General features: G+C 50.0%; 1 protein-coding gene across 1 annotated transcript; it reads left to right on the top strand.

Annotated features, from left to right (window-relative positions):
* The first annotated feature begins 357 nt into the window (after nt 1-357).
* Nucleotides 358-17,293, top strand: LOC144944738 (T-box transcription factor T-A-like). Its single transcript, XM_078873074.1, has 8 exons — nt 358-594; nt 4,525-4,789; nt 6,061-6,195; nt 6,538-6,599; nt 8,024-8,082; nt 9,276-9,422; nt 14,569-14,653; nt 15,900-17,293. The coding sequence occupies exons 1-8, from the start codon at nt 374-376 to the stop codon at nt 16,240-16,242; spliced, it is 1,317 nt and encodes a 438-aa protein (XP_078729200.1). The 5' UTR covers nt 358-373; the 3' UTR covers nt 16,243-17,293.
* The last annotated feature ends 762 nt before the right edge of the window (nt 17,294-18,055 follow it).

Raw genomic sequence — 18,055 nt, 5'->3', positions numbered from 1 at the left:
GCAAAGAGCGAGAGAGCCTTCGGTGGTGGCAGCGTTTCATTCGTAATATAGCCGTGAACACACGGAGGAGAAGGAGGAGGCAGTGGAGGCGGTGTTGGCGTCGTCTCGCCTGAAGCCACGGCTGCGTCTTCGTTCCCCGCAGGGCGACAGCAGCAGCAGAACACGAGTGGCAGCAGCGGCATCGTCATCATCAGCAGCAGCGGCATCATCAGCAGCATCATCATCAGCAGCAGCAGCGGCATCATCAGCAGCATCATCAGCAGCGGCATAATCAGCATCAGCAGCAGCATCATCATCAGCAGCGGCGACATCACCATCAGCAGCAGCAGCGACATCATCATCATCATCAGCGGCAGCGGCGGCATCGTCAGCGATGAGCTCCGCCGGTGATCTGAGCGCCGAGGCGGCGGCGGTGGCCGCGGCGTCGTCCCCGCGTCTCGAGCACCTCCTGAGCGCCGTGGAGCGCGAGTCGCGCGCGGGCAGCGAGAAGGGCGACCCCACGGAGCGCGAGCTGCGCGTGGCGCTCGAGGAGCGCGAGCTCTGGGAGAGGTTCAGCGAACTCACCAACGAGATGATCGTCACCAAGGCGGGCAGGTGAGCCGTGGGGGGCACGAGGGGGGGAGGGCACTATCAACACCAGCAGTACACACACCAGCACCACCAGCAGTACACACAACAGTACCACCAACAGTACACACGCCAGCACCACCAGCAGTACACACACCAGTAGCAACAGCAGAAGTAGAGACACTGCCTCTTTGCTGGTGCTGAGAGCCACGCTGTACCAGCAGTACCAGACGTCACGCCGACACACAGCGACCCACGCTTGCGAATGTCACGGGATCTTCATTTAATTCAGTTGAGAAAACTCGTTTCTACGTAACTTTTTTTGTGTTTTCGCTTACACGTCACTTTGTAAGCCCGACTTTGAATTTTTTTAAAAATATATAACATCTTATCACAACCGATAGATATATATATGCCCTGCAGGGAATGATTGAATCTCTTGATTTTAAGCGTTCGTGACTGCAGGAATCCATATTATCCGGTTCTTTCGGTAAAGTCACGTAGATAGAATTTTTTAAAAATATATTTTTCTATCTACGTGACTTTACCGAAAGAACCAGAGAGTCATTATTGAATAATCTAACAGAGAAGCTGTTGTCTGCAACGGTACATGTATTAGCTCACGGGGGTGAATGAGAGAGTGTTGATGGTGCGGTGCTGCTGGTGGTAAGGTGAGCCGGTGGTACCCGTGGTGGTGCTATTAGCTGCTCCTGGTATTTGAATTGGTGAGCAGGAACACCGTGCAGTGTTATTGTTCAGAACGGTGATGGCGTTATCACTCACGGCATTAGAGGTATAGTTCTGGTGTTTGTGGTGTTGCTGAGGCTAAGTATTGTCGGAAGGGCCAGATTAAGATTTTGTAGGCCCCTGCGCTACAGGTACTGGGAGCCCCCCCACCAGTATTTTTTCAAACGGTAAACAAAATAAAATAAAAAATATTTTTTACAAGGCGAACAACAAATGAAATTCAGCATTCACAACTGAAATCACTTTTCACTTCATCTCTGGAGGCCCCTCCAGCTAGCGGAGGCCCCTGGGCTGCAGCTCCTAAAGCCCCCACGCCTTGATCCGGCCCTGATTGTCGGTCACAACGACGATGATGGTGATGACGATGGTGATGACGACGATGATGATGACGATGGTTGTTGTTCGCGGTGCCGTTGCTGACGTGAGCCGAGATAATGACGGTCGCGGTGCTGACGTCATGGCAAGAACGTTGCTGTTCTCGGGACCGATTGGAGACACTGCGCAGTCTTTCTGTTGACCGGCAGCGCGCTCGCCGCTCGTTGTTGCAGAGAGTCGCGGTTGGAGTCCAGCAGGCCGCCCTGATTAATACTGCCGCGGTGTAATTACCATAATAATAATACTGTTATGACTACGCGCCGTCTGCTTCGCAGTGAATGTTAAAGATCCCCGTGACGTCGATAGCAAGAGTAGGCCATTGTGTGGCGGTGTGAAAATGCGTAAACAAAAAATTACCCGCAAATTACTCCCGTTGAATATGCGGGTGTCCCTCGCATATCGCGCATCACGTGTTCCTCAAGAAACAGCGCGTACAAACGAGCGCAAATCACGCCGCATCAAGCTTAGTTTCCCATGGACATGCTTGTTATACAGGGGAGTGCGTTACGGTCAAAATTTTAAGTATAATTTATTTTGAAATTTTTTGCCCTGGATTTAACCAAATATGTACAAATGCAATACCCAATAACAATACTATTATTATTAACGTGACTAAATTACTTAATAATGAGTTTAATAACAAATAATAATGAATATGAAAACGATCAATACTAATACTTTAAAACCCCTCTTAACGACGGTGATTGGTTCCACAGTTCCACGATTCAAGAAACCGGTCGCTAAGTGATGTGGTCGTTAAGTGAGTAGAGGAAATGCACGTTAAAGGCTTAATTCGTTCCGATGGCAGCGAAAGTTACCCTTTTTCACCCAAAAAACGTACTTTATAACATTTAAACAATGGATATTAATACGTAAAGATACTAACACAATTATAAACACATAATGTTAAAAGAAACGTGGTTAATCAATGCATTCATTAATATTTACTCTACCTACAACAGTCCATTGTTAACAGGGGAATGGTCGGTAAGCGAACACATTGGGCTCTATGGAGGCACTACACTGTACTATACACTACTATACTACTACACTACTATACACCAGAGGTGTGGACTCGAGTCATGTGACTTGGACTCGAGTCAGACTCGAGTCATGAATTTGATGACTTGCGACTCGACTTGGACTTGCATAACAATGACTTTGTCCCACCTATGAGATGTGGACTCGAGTCATGTGACTTGGACTCGAGTCAGACTCGAGTCATGAATTTGATGACTTGCGACTCGACTTGGACTTGCATAACAATGACTTTGTCCCACCTCTGCTATACACTACACTATACACTACACTATACACTACACTATACGCTACTACACACTACACTACTATACACTACACTATACACTACACTATACACTACTATACACTACACTATACACTCTACTACTATACTCTACACTATACACTACACGACTATACACTACACTGTACACTACTATACACTACACTACTATACACTACACTATACACGACACTACTATACACTATACACTACACTACTATACACTACACTACTATACACTACACTATACACTACACTATACACTACACCATACACTACACTATACACTACACTATACACTACTATACACTACTATACACTACACTACTATACACTCTACACTACTATAGACTACACTACTATAGACTACACTACTACACACTACACTACTATACACTACACTACTATAGACTACACTATTATACACTACACTACTACACACTACACTACTATACACTACACTACTACACACTACACTACTATACACTACACTACTATACACTACACTACTATACACTACACTACACATTGGCCTCTATGGAGGCTGTACACTACTATACACTATTATACACTACACTACTATACACTACACTACTATACACTACACTACTATACACTACACATTGGGCTCGATGGAGGCCCGTCGCTGAGCGATTAGTCGTGAACAGGCGTGGTGGTTAAGAGGGGGTCTACTCGACTTAATGTGGAGTCACTTGAGGGCAGTAGATCTAAGATGGCTACCCCCAGCCCGTGACGCTGGGCGCTGCCATGACGTGGTGGTGACGCCATCAGAAAATGAAAATTTTTCAACTTTGAATCTTGTATCATTAATAGTCATGAGTTTTCTCGAGAAAAATGTAATTTGACAATTGCGTGAGTGCGATGAAGTACGTCCAAAAAAGATGCATTGCGTAACTGCACCTAGCAATCATTGCCCCCCCCACCCTCTACTGCAAAACATTGGCAGGACCCTCTTAAAAAAGAGTCCATGAGACTCAGCGAGGTTTTCATAGATGAACAAAAAAATAATAATACTACTGCTAATAATATGTTTAATAACAATTTGAGCACCGTGTACAAAGCGGTCTCTACCTATAAGTGGGGTTGTTGCTGTAGTGTGATGGTTAGGGTCAGGTGTGATGGTTAATATCAGGTGTAAGTGGTTAGGGCTCTCTGACGCCTTCAAACTAAACCGGAAGTGTTGCATCTGACACCGTGACCTCGAAGCGTGGGCCCCCCCCCACCCCCAAATGCGGGGCCCAGGGCGGCCGCCAGCGCGAATGTTGCCCGGTCAGATGATTCACTCCCTCTATGAGCTCTTATATCATAGACAAAGACCAGATGAGCTCTCATCTGGTCAGATGATTCACTGTGCCTACGGGCTCTCATCTGGTCAGATGACCCACTCTGTCTATGACCTCTCATCTGGTCAGATGAATCACTCTGCGTATGGGCTCTCATCTGGCCAGATGACCCACTCCGTCTCCGAGCCCTGGCTGCGAGTGACTCTCCCATCGCTGCGTTGCGCGCAGGCGAATGTTCCCCGTGATCAAGGCGTCCGTGTCCGGCCTCGACCCGAACGCCATGTACTCCCTGCTGCTCGACTTCTGCGCCGCCGACGCCCACCGCTGGAAGTACGTGAACGGCGAGTGGGTGGCGGGCGGCAAGCCCGAGCCGCAGCCGCCCAGCTGCGTCTACATCCACCCGGACTCGCCCAACTTCGGGGCGCACTGGATGCGCGCGCCCGTCTCCTTCTGCAAGGTCAAGCTCTCCAACAAGATGAACGGCAGCGGGCAGGTGGGCGCTCGTGGTGGTGTTGTTTTGTGGCGGTGATGATTATGGTGGTGGTGCTGGTGGTGAGTGGTAGTGTAGTGGTTAGTGCGCTAAAAATCCAGCGACCCGAGTTCAATTCCCGCTCACGGCCGACAACAGTGACGATTATCTGAACCGGTCCTGGGCCTCCTGGTTAGATTAATCCCTTTGACTATGGGCTCTTATCTTGGTCAGACAAATCAATCGACTCAGCCTCAAATGAGCACCTGGTGCGGTGTGTAAACATCGCCACTAGAGGGACGAAAGCGGCCAGGCGTGGTCCTGGCCACCCGTCCCCTCGTGTGCCGTTCCGGCCTTCATCGGTGCTCGCAAATAGCACTTGCCCCAACAGTCTGTTAAGACTATACGGGGGGTCTTTGTCTTTGGTGCTGGTGGTGGCCATGTTTTGGTAGTGCTGGTCATGATGATGCTGGTGGTGGCTATGGTGTAGTGGTGGTGGTGGTGGCATGCTGGTGATGTGGTGATCTGGTGATAACGTTGTTGGTGGTGATGGTGTTTGTGGTGTTGTTATTGGTGGTGGCGGTGAAATTGCTGATGGTGTCGATGGTGGTGTCGGTGGTACGTTTTAAAATTGTCATTCATGCGAATTGCATCTTACAATGATGTGGCTTTAGTAACGCCCACACAGTCTTTCACGTGGGGGCTCAGGAAGCCACAGACATTTGGGAAGACCGGCAGCGAGATCTGCTGCCAGCAATTTCCCCCCAAGCTCTGTGGTCCTACATTGGGGTGTTTGGCCATCTCCACAATGAAGGAGTTGATAATGGTGATGGCATCACAATTCCTCAATGCGACGCGGCCACAGTAGGACGAGTGTTGATTCGCTCATTAATTCGTCAAGCAAAGTCAGCGAAGGACAGTTCAGCCAAACCTGTGACCTCTTGTGACGGCATTCGCATAAACTGCTCTCGACAAGTGTTGATGGCTTTGTCAGGTGCCTTCCCTAAACCGAGGCCCCTGTACATGAATCATAATTCTTCAAAAAAAATTATGACCATGCCATTACAACGATATCAATCAATACATCAATGTTTTATTTGTCACATGGAAAGTCTCATTTAGCCAGTCACCCAGGTAGTTTGCAATTAATTAAAAAAATCAAACGTTTTGTTGCAATATTTTGCAACAAAACGTTGATAATTGATGAAGTTGGTTGTTATCATGATATCGGTGATCATGGCGATGGCAAAACCCTCGTTGATGTGAATCTCATTGTCTTCGTCGCTGCTGCTCAGATAATGCTCAACTCGCTCCACAAGTACCAGCCCCGCATCCACATCGTGCGCGTCGGCGGCGCCCAGCGCCTCGTCACGAGCCACGCGTTCCCCGAGACGCGCTTCATCGCCGTCACCGCCTACCAGAACGAGGAGGTGGGCAGCACGGGGACACGGGACACGGGGGAATGGGGCACGGAGACACGGGACACGGGGACGTGGAGTGTGGGGCATGGGGCACGGGGAAACGGGGTACAGAGGCATGAGGCACAGGGCATGGAGACGTGGGGCATTGGGTACGGGGCATAGAGACACGGGGCACGGGGCATGCGGCCAGGGCATAGAGACACAAGGCACGGAGACACTGGGCATGGGGGAATGGGGCACGGGGACACGGGGCACGCGTCGCGATGACGTTCAGCGGGCCCGAGGGGATGAGTTTCGTTCCCCGGCATGTAAAGGTGTCTCTTTGAACGGTGACTTTTTCGTGCTTTTCAGGTCACTTCGTTGAAAATCCTGCACAACCCATTCGCCAAGGGAATTCTGGACGCGAAGGAAAGGTAAGAGTTTGAAGAATCTGTGCGGCGCAAGCACTGCACCGTCGTCCTCAGCCGAGTCGGCCCTCGGCCTTGTCGGGATGGGCACCGCGACGGACTCGCAATCCGGCGCGGCATTCGAAACAACGGAGCACGCTCCTTAAATCCCCGAGTCTTCGCCGCATGGGTTCAGCGCCACGCCACGGCTGTCGTCGCTCTGCAGGCCGCGTGCGGTCGGGTAACGCGCGGGGCACTCCCCACCACTTCCAAGACGTCTGGCCAGCGTGGAAGAGTAGGCCAAATATACCCACTAGATCGGGGGCTCTCTCTAGAGCGGCCTCCAGTGGATGGCCCTTCTGCCAGCAATAGTGCGAGCGGGTAATTGCAGGGCTGCGCCTTGAACTTTTGTTACCGTGGGAGCGCGTGCTTTACATTGGAGTGAGCACCTTTTAGTCCACAATGGACGCCACGGTGGCGAGATGTTAACTACCTCGCCTGTTGTACAGGAGGTCGTGGGTTCGACCCGAACCCTGACGCCTGCTGTATATTTGGAGTTTGCATTACTTTCTCTCTCTCCCCGTGGTGGCGTAGATTTTTCTCTGGGTCTTCCGCTTTTTTCCCCCCACATTGAGAATCAACATGCGTTTAGAGTATTTGGCTGCTATCAATTTCCACGACAAGCAGTGTCGTTGAGCTATCGCTGTGGGCCTTACCTGGTAAAAATGAATACTGTTCATATTTTGTGGGTGTTATAGTTGATTAACTTCTACCAATGTTTACAACGAATACTTGCAACCACCGCAGGGCCCTTGAATTGCGATGTTAATCTGAGCCATAATCTGTCATGTGAACTTGCAAAGATCACATTGTTATAATCTTCATACTGGCTAATGCATCGTTGTCGATAATCACTTAGTTTTCCACTTAGATACTATGGGCAACTGTACTTTGGATAGACTGGTTCCTGCCATATGACAGTGGAATTGCTACCACTGGCCGAGCAGGGAGATGTTTAACTTGAGACTTGGCAGCTCCTACAGTCCTGTGGAACACGTTCGCGTATTGCACCTTGGTTTGTTTCACGGTCATCGCGAACATTCGTCGCGAGTGATATCAGAACCGGTTGCTGAAATCTCCCTCCCGTTCACCAACCCACACTGTTCGCCGTCGTGGTGAAGTACGGTCAATCAACCGCGCCGTCACCGCCCACAGCAGTGGATTGTTGAACAGGCTGTAAATGATGTGTTTATTATTAATATCATGACACCATATTACATGTGCAGCACCATTTGTATGAGTAGGTCATCGTAATGCTTTTATTACAGCTCAATGTGCTAGTGGGGGAGATGGGGGGAGACAGAAACTGTGTGAACAGCGACTCGATTTCGGCGCGAGCTCGTCACGTTGTTTTAAAAACAGGCAAAACAAAATGTGCGTCTCGTTTCCAGAAGCCACACCATGAAGGACTCGAACGTGAGCGACTGTCCACAGAGTCCGTACTCACACGGTGAGTGACATATCTTCTTCTCGACAGCAGCAGCAGCAACAGCAGCAGCAGCAGCGACAGCCAGAATCACAAGTTGATTTCCCACCCAGTAAAACCCGTAGAGCTAAGAAGCTTTTTGTCAAGTCAGTGGCTCGGACCGGCAGACGACATCAACGCCATTCCGCATTTAGAGATTAAAAAAACAAAGGAACAAACGAACAAACTTGTACGTACGTATAACTTCCCTGCATACTCCTTAGTGACTTTTCTTCTTGGTTCTTTCGGTAAAGTCACGTAGAATGGAAATAATAAAATAATAAAAATAAAACATAATAAAATAATTCTCACGACGTATCGGCCACAACGCAAGCAGCCGTCCTCAGGTGAAGAACAGGTCTGTCGTTAAATCGAAATTTAGTGACTTTAATAAGACAGTCAGTTCTAATGAGGACCGAACAACTGCCACGCAGCGCAGGGGCATCCGCTCAGGGTGCTTTTGCCGCTACACATCCGATGAGCTCTAAAGCTCTTTGTCACAGATGTCCAGTAGGGGCGGGCCAGACAGTTACAACAACAAACAACACAAAAAGACGATAGGAGTGCAAAGTATAGGAAAGGTAAGCAAATCACACGCAAAAAAAAACAATTTTAAATTTCACCAGGTAAGGCCCCACTGTGCTATTAGCTTCTTTGTCAGAAGCGACCTGGCCATCACAGATGATAGCTCAACGAAGTGGCTTATCACGTGTGGAAATTTATAGCAGCCAAATACTTTAAACGCACCACGTTGATTCTAAATGCGGAGGGAAAAACCGGAGGCCCCGGAGAAAAAATCCACGTGACCACGGGGAGAGAGAGACACGCAAACTCCAAATATACAACAGGCATCAGGGTCGTGGATCGAACCCACGACTGCCTGCACATCAGGCGAGGTAGTCAACATCTCGCCACCACGGCGCCCCGATACTCTGGTGGAGGCCCCTTCTGCCAGCAGTGACTTGAGCAGGCAACATGCAGCGCTGCACCTTTATCGTTATGACATTACAGCGGGTGGGACTGCAAACGACCTCTAAACGCACGTATAGAGATATCGTATTGTGACGCTCGCGATTCAACGACGCGCGTGCCGCGAGCGTGGTGGCGGTTTCGGGGGGATCGCGTCCGAATGTCCGAACCGCGCCTCCACCAATGCCGTTTGTCCATTGTTTGTGCAGCGAGCCACGGCTGGTGGATGGGGAAGCCTCAGCCACAGCCGATGTCGCTGGCTCAGGGCACCGCAACACCTCTGGGCTGCGAGCGTCTCTCCGGCCTGCACTCCCACCGCGTGGCGCCGTACCCCAGCCGCGTGCCAACGCAGCACGGTAAGAACTTCTCTCCCTCTCTCTGTTACCGTGCCAACACAGCACGGAACGCCTCCCCTTATCTCTCAGTTACCATGCCAATGCAGCACGGTAACACCTCCCTCCCTCTCTCTGTTACCGTGCCAACACAGCACGGAACGCCTCCCCTTATCTCTCTGTTACCATGCCAATGCAGCACGGTAACACCTCCCTCCCTCTCTCTGTTACCGTGCCAATGCAGCACGGAATGCCTCCCCTTATCTCTCAGTTGCCATGCCAATGCAGCACGGTAACGCCTTCCTCTCTCTCTGTTACCGTGCCAACTCAGCATGGAAACACCCACCCCGCTCGACCTCCCTCTCTTTCTCTTTCGCGGTGTTTAGAGTCTCTTCTTTCTCCTGATTATATAATTAATCATCGTTCGTGCAAATTGTACGTATGCACGTGGATCTTCTTTCGCACCGTACGTAGCCAGCCGCGCTAATCGGAGGTGTGGGGGAAGGACAACAAACTAAACACAAAAAGCAGTTCCATAGAAATTAGTTATCAATCTAGATGCTAATTTGAAAGTGCATAGCTCCAGTGGCTTCCTAATCCTAATATCGTAATGAAGAACGTTCCAGACGGCCGTAAAAGCACACCTGAAAGCGTGCAATGCGGTGACTACCATCTTTGTTCGATCGTGCACACACACACAGCCGCTGCTGCGAGGATGACCGGGGTTTGCGTGTTGGTTTATGCTCCTTTTCGAGATCAGCAATGCATTGTGGTCCATTCATGTCAAGCACTTTGTGTGTAATGAGTGCGACCTAATAAATTGCGTCTCCGCGAGGAACCGGCGACAAGCTGGAAGGCTGCCGAGCGATGAGCTGGTGCCAACAATTAGAACCCCTGCCTTCCCTGGCCCTTTAAAAATTTATTTTCTCAATTTAAGATTTTCACTTTTCCTGCGCACGCAGTTAGCGAAGCCCTGCCCGAATTGACTCTCACGAGAATCTGTCGCAATACGAATGATGCGCAGTACGGCCGTTTGCATTCTGTTCGCTGAGCGAGAGGTTAAGATCTTTGGAGTGGATTGAAACGTTGCGTCTGCTGAGAAACATAACTTAATAGGGCTGGGGAAAATATCGAATTGCGATTTTCTCATAGATATTGCGATTTGATTTGCGATTAAATTTTTTAAAGTCAAGCTTCAGTTCAATATTCACTGTGTAATAGATTTATAACATGTGATGGAGCATTACCACATGACACCATCAAAATATTAACTGCTCTATGTATCTTGACGTAAAGCTTTCGTGACTGCAGGAATTCCTATTCTTTGGGTCTCTCGGTAAAGTCGCGTAGATAGAAAAATAATACAAAATCATGACGTTTCGATCGCAACACAAGCAATCGTCCTCAGGTGAAAAAATATAGCAAGAGAGCTGCTGAAGCAGCAGGGTGTTATATAGGCCTGAGATGGATGCAGCCCAAGGGTAAGTGGGCGGGGTTAGAGAAGAAAGATCGAGGAAACCCCAAAGCTGTTGGGCTGGCCATTGTATTGTGAGAGATTAGCATGTCAATGTAGCCACCGCCACATCGAGGAATGCAACTCAGAGAGTCGGAAATAACTGCTAACATCGGCAGGTAGGATGGAAACATCACAGCCAGTTATGACTTAAACTGGTTAATAACGTCCTTCCAATGATTGCTCAGTTTGTACCCATCTTCTCGGTTGAAAATTTGTCTGTGTATATATATCTGGATGGCTTCATGAACGAATCTTTGTTGATAGCCAGTAGGTTTGCAGAGTACCTTCGTCTTGGCTATGTATGGCAAGGTGATGGTTTTGATTGGGTCCTCAGATGGTTCTCTCCCAGTGGTTGGGGTGATAGATGCATTCATCTTGAGGGCTTGGTGTACGTGCTCCAGTTCACTGGCTAGGTGGTGATGGTCAGAAATGCAACAAGCCCTATGGTGTAGAGTTTTGATAAGGGAATTATTCTGGGCTGGATGGTGGTGGGAGTCAGGTTTTAGATAGGCATCCGTGTGGGTGGCTTTCCAGTAGACAGAGTGTCCCAATGAGCCATCTGGTCTCTTTTCTATCTACCTGACTTTACCGACAGACCCAAAGAGTAAGAATTCCTGCAGTCACGAAAGCTTTAAGTCATGCTAATCTCTCTTTAACATGCTAATTTTCACCTGCCAGCCCTTTGATTGGTGGAAAACAAACCACCGTCGGGTTGGCTGCCCACCACTTACATTATCATTGGCTGCTGACATTTGGGCCACGCCCATTTAAAACCTTTATAAACAGTTTACCTTGGTAGCTAACCCCCCTTTTCCTGAAGACGACCACTTGTGTTGCGATCGAAATGTCGTAGTTTTTTGTTATTTCTTGTTATTTTCTTTGAACCTATCTATGTGACTTTACCGAAAGATCCAAGAATATGCTCTATATATTCTAATGCAAGGATGATAACTTAAAATATATTAATTGCTTCCAACATGTATTTATTTAAATGTTTTAATTGAAATAGAACAATCAAACATGTAACAATTGTTAAATTAAAAAAATAAAGTTTGAATAATGAAAACAATTCCAGCAAGAAAGTAGTAGGCTTTTCAAATCGCAGCCTTTGTGATTTGCTTATCGCTTTGTTTAAAATTGCGATTAATCGATTTGAAATCGATTAATCATTCAGCCCTACGTAGGCAGCTGCTGCAGTGTTAACGGCCAGTGAACTGGGCTTGCAATCTCGAGGTCGCCAGTTTCAACCCCACCTCCCAGCTCTTTCACCACCCGGCAGCATACATTTGGGCACACCACATAGTGAGTCGTCAGGAAGTGGTCAGATGTGTGGTGGGGCGAAGTGTGGGTACCGAACCGGCCGTGGGCTTCCCCTTCGCTCACCCGCACTCGACCCAGCGTGGTGAAGTATGGTCAAACAAGCCCCCATGACCAACACAAGGAGCACTTAATTCAGCAGTGGTTTGTAAAATGGCTGCAAATCATGTTGTCTCGGCCTCGCTGTGCGCTGCGTTGCACCGCTAACTGAGTAGATAACCTTGCGTCCAATAAACCCTCAGAGCCAGGGTGAACATCCGACTCCAAACGTCATTTATTGATTTTAACGAGGTAAAATTTGTGAGAAAACAGCACAGATACAGCATCTGTTAATACCCGGAAACACCAACACAATGAATGAACACCACAGCATCAGAACATTGTCTTAAATAACATGTTTCTCAACAATAGACCCTGGATGGACCAGGCCCCTACATTACCACTGAATAACTATACTAGAGCATAAGCTGCTGTGTTACATAAAGGCACATCGTGTATTCATCACACTGCACCCCAAATGTACAGTATTACACATAACACTAAATTGTGGATGAGATATTTCGTTATCCTTGCTCTCAGGATCGCAATATAGTTACTTGGGTACAAGTTTGACTCGACTTATTAAATTACAAGTAACATTCACAATAAGGAAAGTTGCAGGCTTCGTTGTTAACTAGGCCTCGTATTTATCATAACAATTTAACAGCATTATAAAGGCATTTACATCATTATAACGGTCATTCTAACATTATAACAGCATTGCCAATATTATAAGAACATAAACGAACTTACAGACAATGCTTCTTAAAGTCCCACAATGGACAATTGCGGCTGGCTTCACTGGGACGCGATGTGTGCCGCCATCTTGAATTATGTGTGTAATGGCCGATGCCCGCGTGGTTGAGCGGGAATCTTAAATCGCAACTTCCTGGTCACGTGACCAAAATTAGCATCAAAAACAGGAGATTCCTGTGTACATACGCCCCCCCCCCCCCCCATCTGCCATGAGGCAAACCCCCTGCCGTGAGGCAGAACACATGTCGTTGTTGCTGGTTATTGTTGTCCATATATATAATACATATAATACATTAAAACAATCTATTAATCCATTAATTATATGTGAAAATACCCAGAGCTTGTGCATAGGAGTGTGTGCGGGGTCTGGTTGTAAGTGTGTGTGTGCACGTGTAAGTGTGTGTTTGTGCACGTGTAAGTGTGTGCACGTGTAAGTGTGTGTGTGTGTGCACGTGTAAGTATGTGTGTAAGTGTGTGTGTGTGTAAGTGCTGCTTACGATCATTAAGGACCTTCATGATGGTGAGCGGGCCCGGGTTAAACTACGTGGCCGGGAGTCAGAGCCTTTCCCTGTACACCTTAGGGTGTGACAGGGATGTCCTCTGGCTCCCACATTATTTAACATCTATTTTGACCACGTAGTTCGTGAAGCCTTCAATAGCTGTACTGGTGGAATCTCCGCACGAAGCTTCAAGTCTTCTCGGCCACAGTCATTCCCTCCTTCTCTATGCTTGCGAAACGTGGACCCCCCTAATGGAGCATCTTTGCCGGTTGGAAACATTTAGGCTGGCCTGCCTACAAACCAACCTGGGTTTAACCAGGCTGGCTTGTGTGAGGAGCTTACAAATCCTTGAAAGATCTGGGCAAAGTCCCATCGGTGAGCTCCTCCGGCAGGCAAGGCTGCGTTGGCTGGGTCATGTAGCCCGCATGCCCAGCCACCGCATGCCGAAACAGCTCTTGTTCTGCCGGATCGAGGGGGCTAAACGGGCGTGGCACAGGCTAGAGAAGAGATGGAATGATGTGGTACAGGAGGACGTGGAGCTGAGTGGACTTGCCGATGACTGGTACCAGCGGTGTCAAGATCGGCCTCTGTGGAGGAGGCTCGTGAAGGACGCTACTGGGCAGTTGGAGGCAGTCGCCCTCCAGCAACAACGGAGGGCGGAGGAGCGACGCTCACAACAACGAGCGGAGCGCCGGGTGGCTAAAGCACAGCAAGTTGGCACAGTAGGGGGCACAGGTGGTGCATCAGCCAGTCATCTTGGTCATCTCGGTCAGTCGACCCGTGGCACCTGGGTCTGCCCCGTGACCTCCTGCCAGCAGGCGTTCGACACTTCACGTGGCCTCAAGGTGCACTTGGCCTGGCACAAGCGTCGTGGTGACGTCACAGCCACTTAGTGGCGAATGGCGGTTGTTGTTGTGTGCACGTGTGTGTGTGTGCACGTGTAAGTGTGTGTGTGCACGTGTAAGTGTGTGTGTGTGCACGTGTAAGTGTGTGTGTGTGTGCACGTGTAAGTGTGTGTGCACGTGTTCTCTCTCACCACCAGCACTGCACCACGGCTCCGCGATGCTCGGCGAGGACGAGAGCTGGGCCGGCCTGCAGGCACCCAACGCCATCGCACACTCGCACAGGTACGCAGCGCCAGCCCACTCCACCACCACCACCACAGTCAGCAGCAGTAGCAGCATTGCCAGCCCACTCCACCACCACAGTCAGCAGCAGTAGCAGCAGCGCCAGCGGCACTAGCTGCAGCAGCAGTGCTACCGCCATCATCACCACCAAAGTCACCACCACCACAGTCACCACCAGCAGCAGTGCTACCACTATCACCACCACAGTCACCACCACCACAGTCACCACCACCACAGTCACCACCACCAGCAGTGCTAACGGCAGCAGCACCGCCACCACCAAAAGACAAAGATCCCCCGTGTAGCCTTAATAGACTATTGGGGCAAGTGCTGTTAGCGAGCACCTATGAAGGCCGGCACGGCACACGAGGGAGTGGGTGGCCAGCACCACGCCCGACCGCCTTTGTTTCCCCATTGGTGATATTTACACACCGCATCAGGTACTCATTTGAGGCTGAGTCGACCTAAGAGATGCCTAGAACCGATTCAGATCATCGTCACTGGTGCTGGCCATGAGCAGGAATCTAACTCGGGTCACCGGGTTCGTAGCGGCTACACCACCGCTCTCCACACGAACACCACCACCATCACTGCCACCATCAACACCCCTGTGATACTGTAAACCATGATTCTGTCTACGTCTGTCGTTGTATTTCTCTCCATCTCTGTGCCTTCTCCATCACATTGCTCTTCTCGGCATTCGAACCCGTAGCTCAGAGTTCGTCTGAGATTGCCTGCAATTCGTTTTTTTCCGTCTCTCTCTCTCTCTCTGGCTGCGTCGAAGTTGCAACTCATCTCGCAGCGCTCTCTTGACGAGAGAGAGAGACGTCTCTGACAGTGCAGTGCTTCTCGTTGGCAATGAAGTCAATCTCGTATTCAGTATTCACATTTGGACTCCTCTACCACGTTGATCTATAGACTCCATGTACATATTTATTTTGGAAAGGCTGTCACGTTCATACCTTTGGTGTCTGCGAACTTTAATTGATGTTCGCTTACCTCTCTCTCTCTCTCTCTTATTCCTCACCCCAATGCCACACTCACCAATCACCGTGTGTCGACGTGCCGGACGGATGACTGCCATCACACGACGGTGGTGAATGGCCATGACTTGGCGGAGGCCTTCGTCCAGAATCGGATTCATCACGACTGCTACTGCTGCTGCTGATGATGATCTCAGTGTGCTGACACCTTGCGTCTCTCCCCCCTCTCCCTGGCCGTGTGCGTGCGCCCACCCCCCGTGCAGCCAGTACCCCAGCCTGTGGTCCGTGAGCAACAGCAGCCTCTCCCCGGCGCAACAGCAGGCCGGCCCCACCGCAGGCCTCCCCGTGCCGTTCTTCCGCGGCGGCGGCGGCGGCGCCTCCTCCTCCTCCCCGTACGGGCAGAGTCACGGCGGGGGCCCCCCTGCCGTGTCGCCCTACGACAGCCTCGGCGGCCACCACCACCACCACGGCTCCGAGCTGACGGGAACCGGCCACCCCCTCTCCTCCTGCTCCGCCGTCATCCCCGTCTCGTCGGGCCCCGCAGACTCGCTGTACGATCAGACGGCCCCCTTCACCTGGGCCATGCTGGCCACGCAGGGGATGTAGCGGCCGTGGCGTGCGGGGCGGAGCGATGCGATGGCGCGGCGGGGTGGGGGGAGATGAGGTCGCGGGCGCCCTCCGATCGTCGCCGGGAGTCGTCGGAGTTCTTCCGCCCGAGGGAGCGGCGAGGCGGCGCCGTGGACGCAAGCGGTGAAGGTGAAGGGGGCAAAAGAGGCCGAGTGGGCGATCGCGGACGAGGAGCAGCGCACGGCCCAACCGGGGTTGTTGGGGGTGTTGGGGGAGCACTCTCCCCGACCGCACGAGCGGAACAAACACTCGGCCTGCCCTTAGACCGAAGCAAACTCGCCATGCCAGATCTCAGCATCAGCACCGAGAGCTGGACACGTGAGCAAACTCCGGCCCTGCTCCGACCAGACCGTGGCCAGCGGCCCCAACGCTGGCCGCGCCACTAGAGCCAGCCGGGGCCTCGACCCCGCGCTGACCCCCGGTCCGTGACCCTCACTCGCCCTGGCGCTTGAGCCAGCGGCTCCTGGTCACCGTTTGTTGTTGCGTTTCCACTTCGCGGGGAGTGGCCGCGCCGCGCCTTCCCGCCGACGGTCCGTAGCCAGCGGCGGGAATTTCACACCCGGCAGCATTTGGCGGTGGATATTTTTTCTTTTGGGTCGATCGATGAAACTTTTTCTTTTTAGGCCGCTGAACTAGTGATGAACGGGGCCGGTGAAGTTGAAATTAAACGTTTGACGCTCCGTGTCGTACTTAATTTGAGATATGTGTATTAAAAAAGAAATGTGTGTTACGTGAGAGAGTAACCCTGCCACGGGTGAGGAATGGGGGTGGCCTTCGTTTTTCCATCGGTGGCCCTGTGCCAGTGCTAAAAATGCCACATTCCCATGGTGGTGGGAGCCAGTCTCTCCATAGGACAAGTTTTCAGAAAAATAACGGTGCTCATTTTATCGACCCCTAAGGGGTGATGGGCTCATGTGTCACCACACCAGGGATTTCAAACTGACAACGTCCTGCCAGACGGATCAGAACCACGCCTTACAAGTTTACGCAACAAACATCACGTGTTTGCGCATATACTCACAGTGCTGCAATGTCACCTGATTGCCTGATTACCGTTATAAATAATTTATTTAAAAATAAACACATGTCAGGGTGGTTTGTGGTGGCCAGGAGGGTGCATGACAGTCGTGGATTACACTGGTCAACAAAAAAAACATGTTTTTCTGGCCTGGACTTTAGCAGCTGTTTTAGACTAATTTCAGGGTGCTGATTCCAAATCTGATCTCAGATTTGCTCTATCACATCATTTTTATGCTATCGGCATACCCCATTTTCATTGATTTTACCCAAAATTAACTCTGTCACTTATGATTGCAAGTTGTTGCGAGTCAGTGACTGCTTTAGTGTTATAAATATGGTGCTGTATTTTTAGGATAGTGTGTTTATAATATCATTTTATGTAGATAGCCACATTTATTTAATATTTTTCTTCTGCTATTTTATTGAAAATGCAATATTTGATATCTCAAAACCCTGATGTGATAGACAAAAACTGATGCCAGATGTGGAATCAGCACCTCAAAATTACCTTAAAATCGTTGGAATGCCTTATGCCAGAAAAAGTGTGTTGGCCAGTGTTATTCACCATGATAGTCTTCTTGAGTGAAGTCAACCTCCTCGTGTGCCTGGAGTTTCTCCTGTCTTCTCCGGTTTCCTTTCCACATGAAGCCAAAATGTTTTTTCGTATTTTTTTTTACCAGGTAAGGCCCACTGAACTTTATAGCTCTTTGTGTCAGCAGCGACCTCGCTATCACAAATGATAGCTCAACGCAGTGGCTCATCATCGCGTCGG

Source organism: Lampetra fluviatilis, chromosome 2 (genome assembly GCF_964198595.1).
Source record: "Lampetra fluviatilis chromosome 2, kcLamFluv1.1, whole genome shotgun sequence".
In the NCBI taxonomy this organism is placed as follows: Eukaryota; Metazoa; Chordata; class Hyperoartia; order Petromyzontiformes; family Petromyzontidae; genus Lampetra; species Lampetra fluviatilis.
The sequence above is the reverse complement of the archived record's forward strand: the minus strand, read 5'-3'. Positions and strand labels throughout refer to the sequence as shown.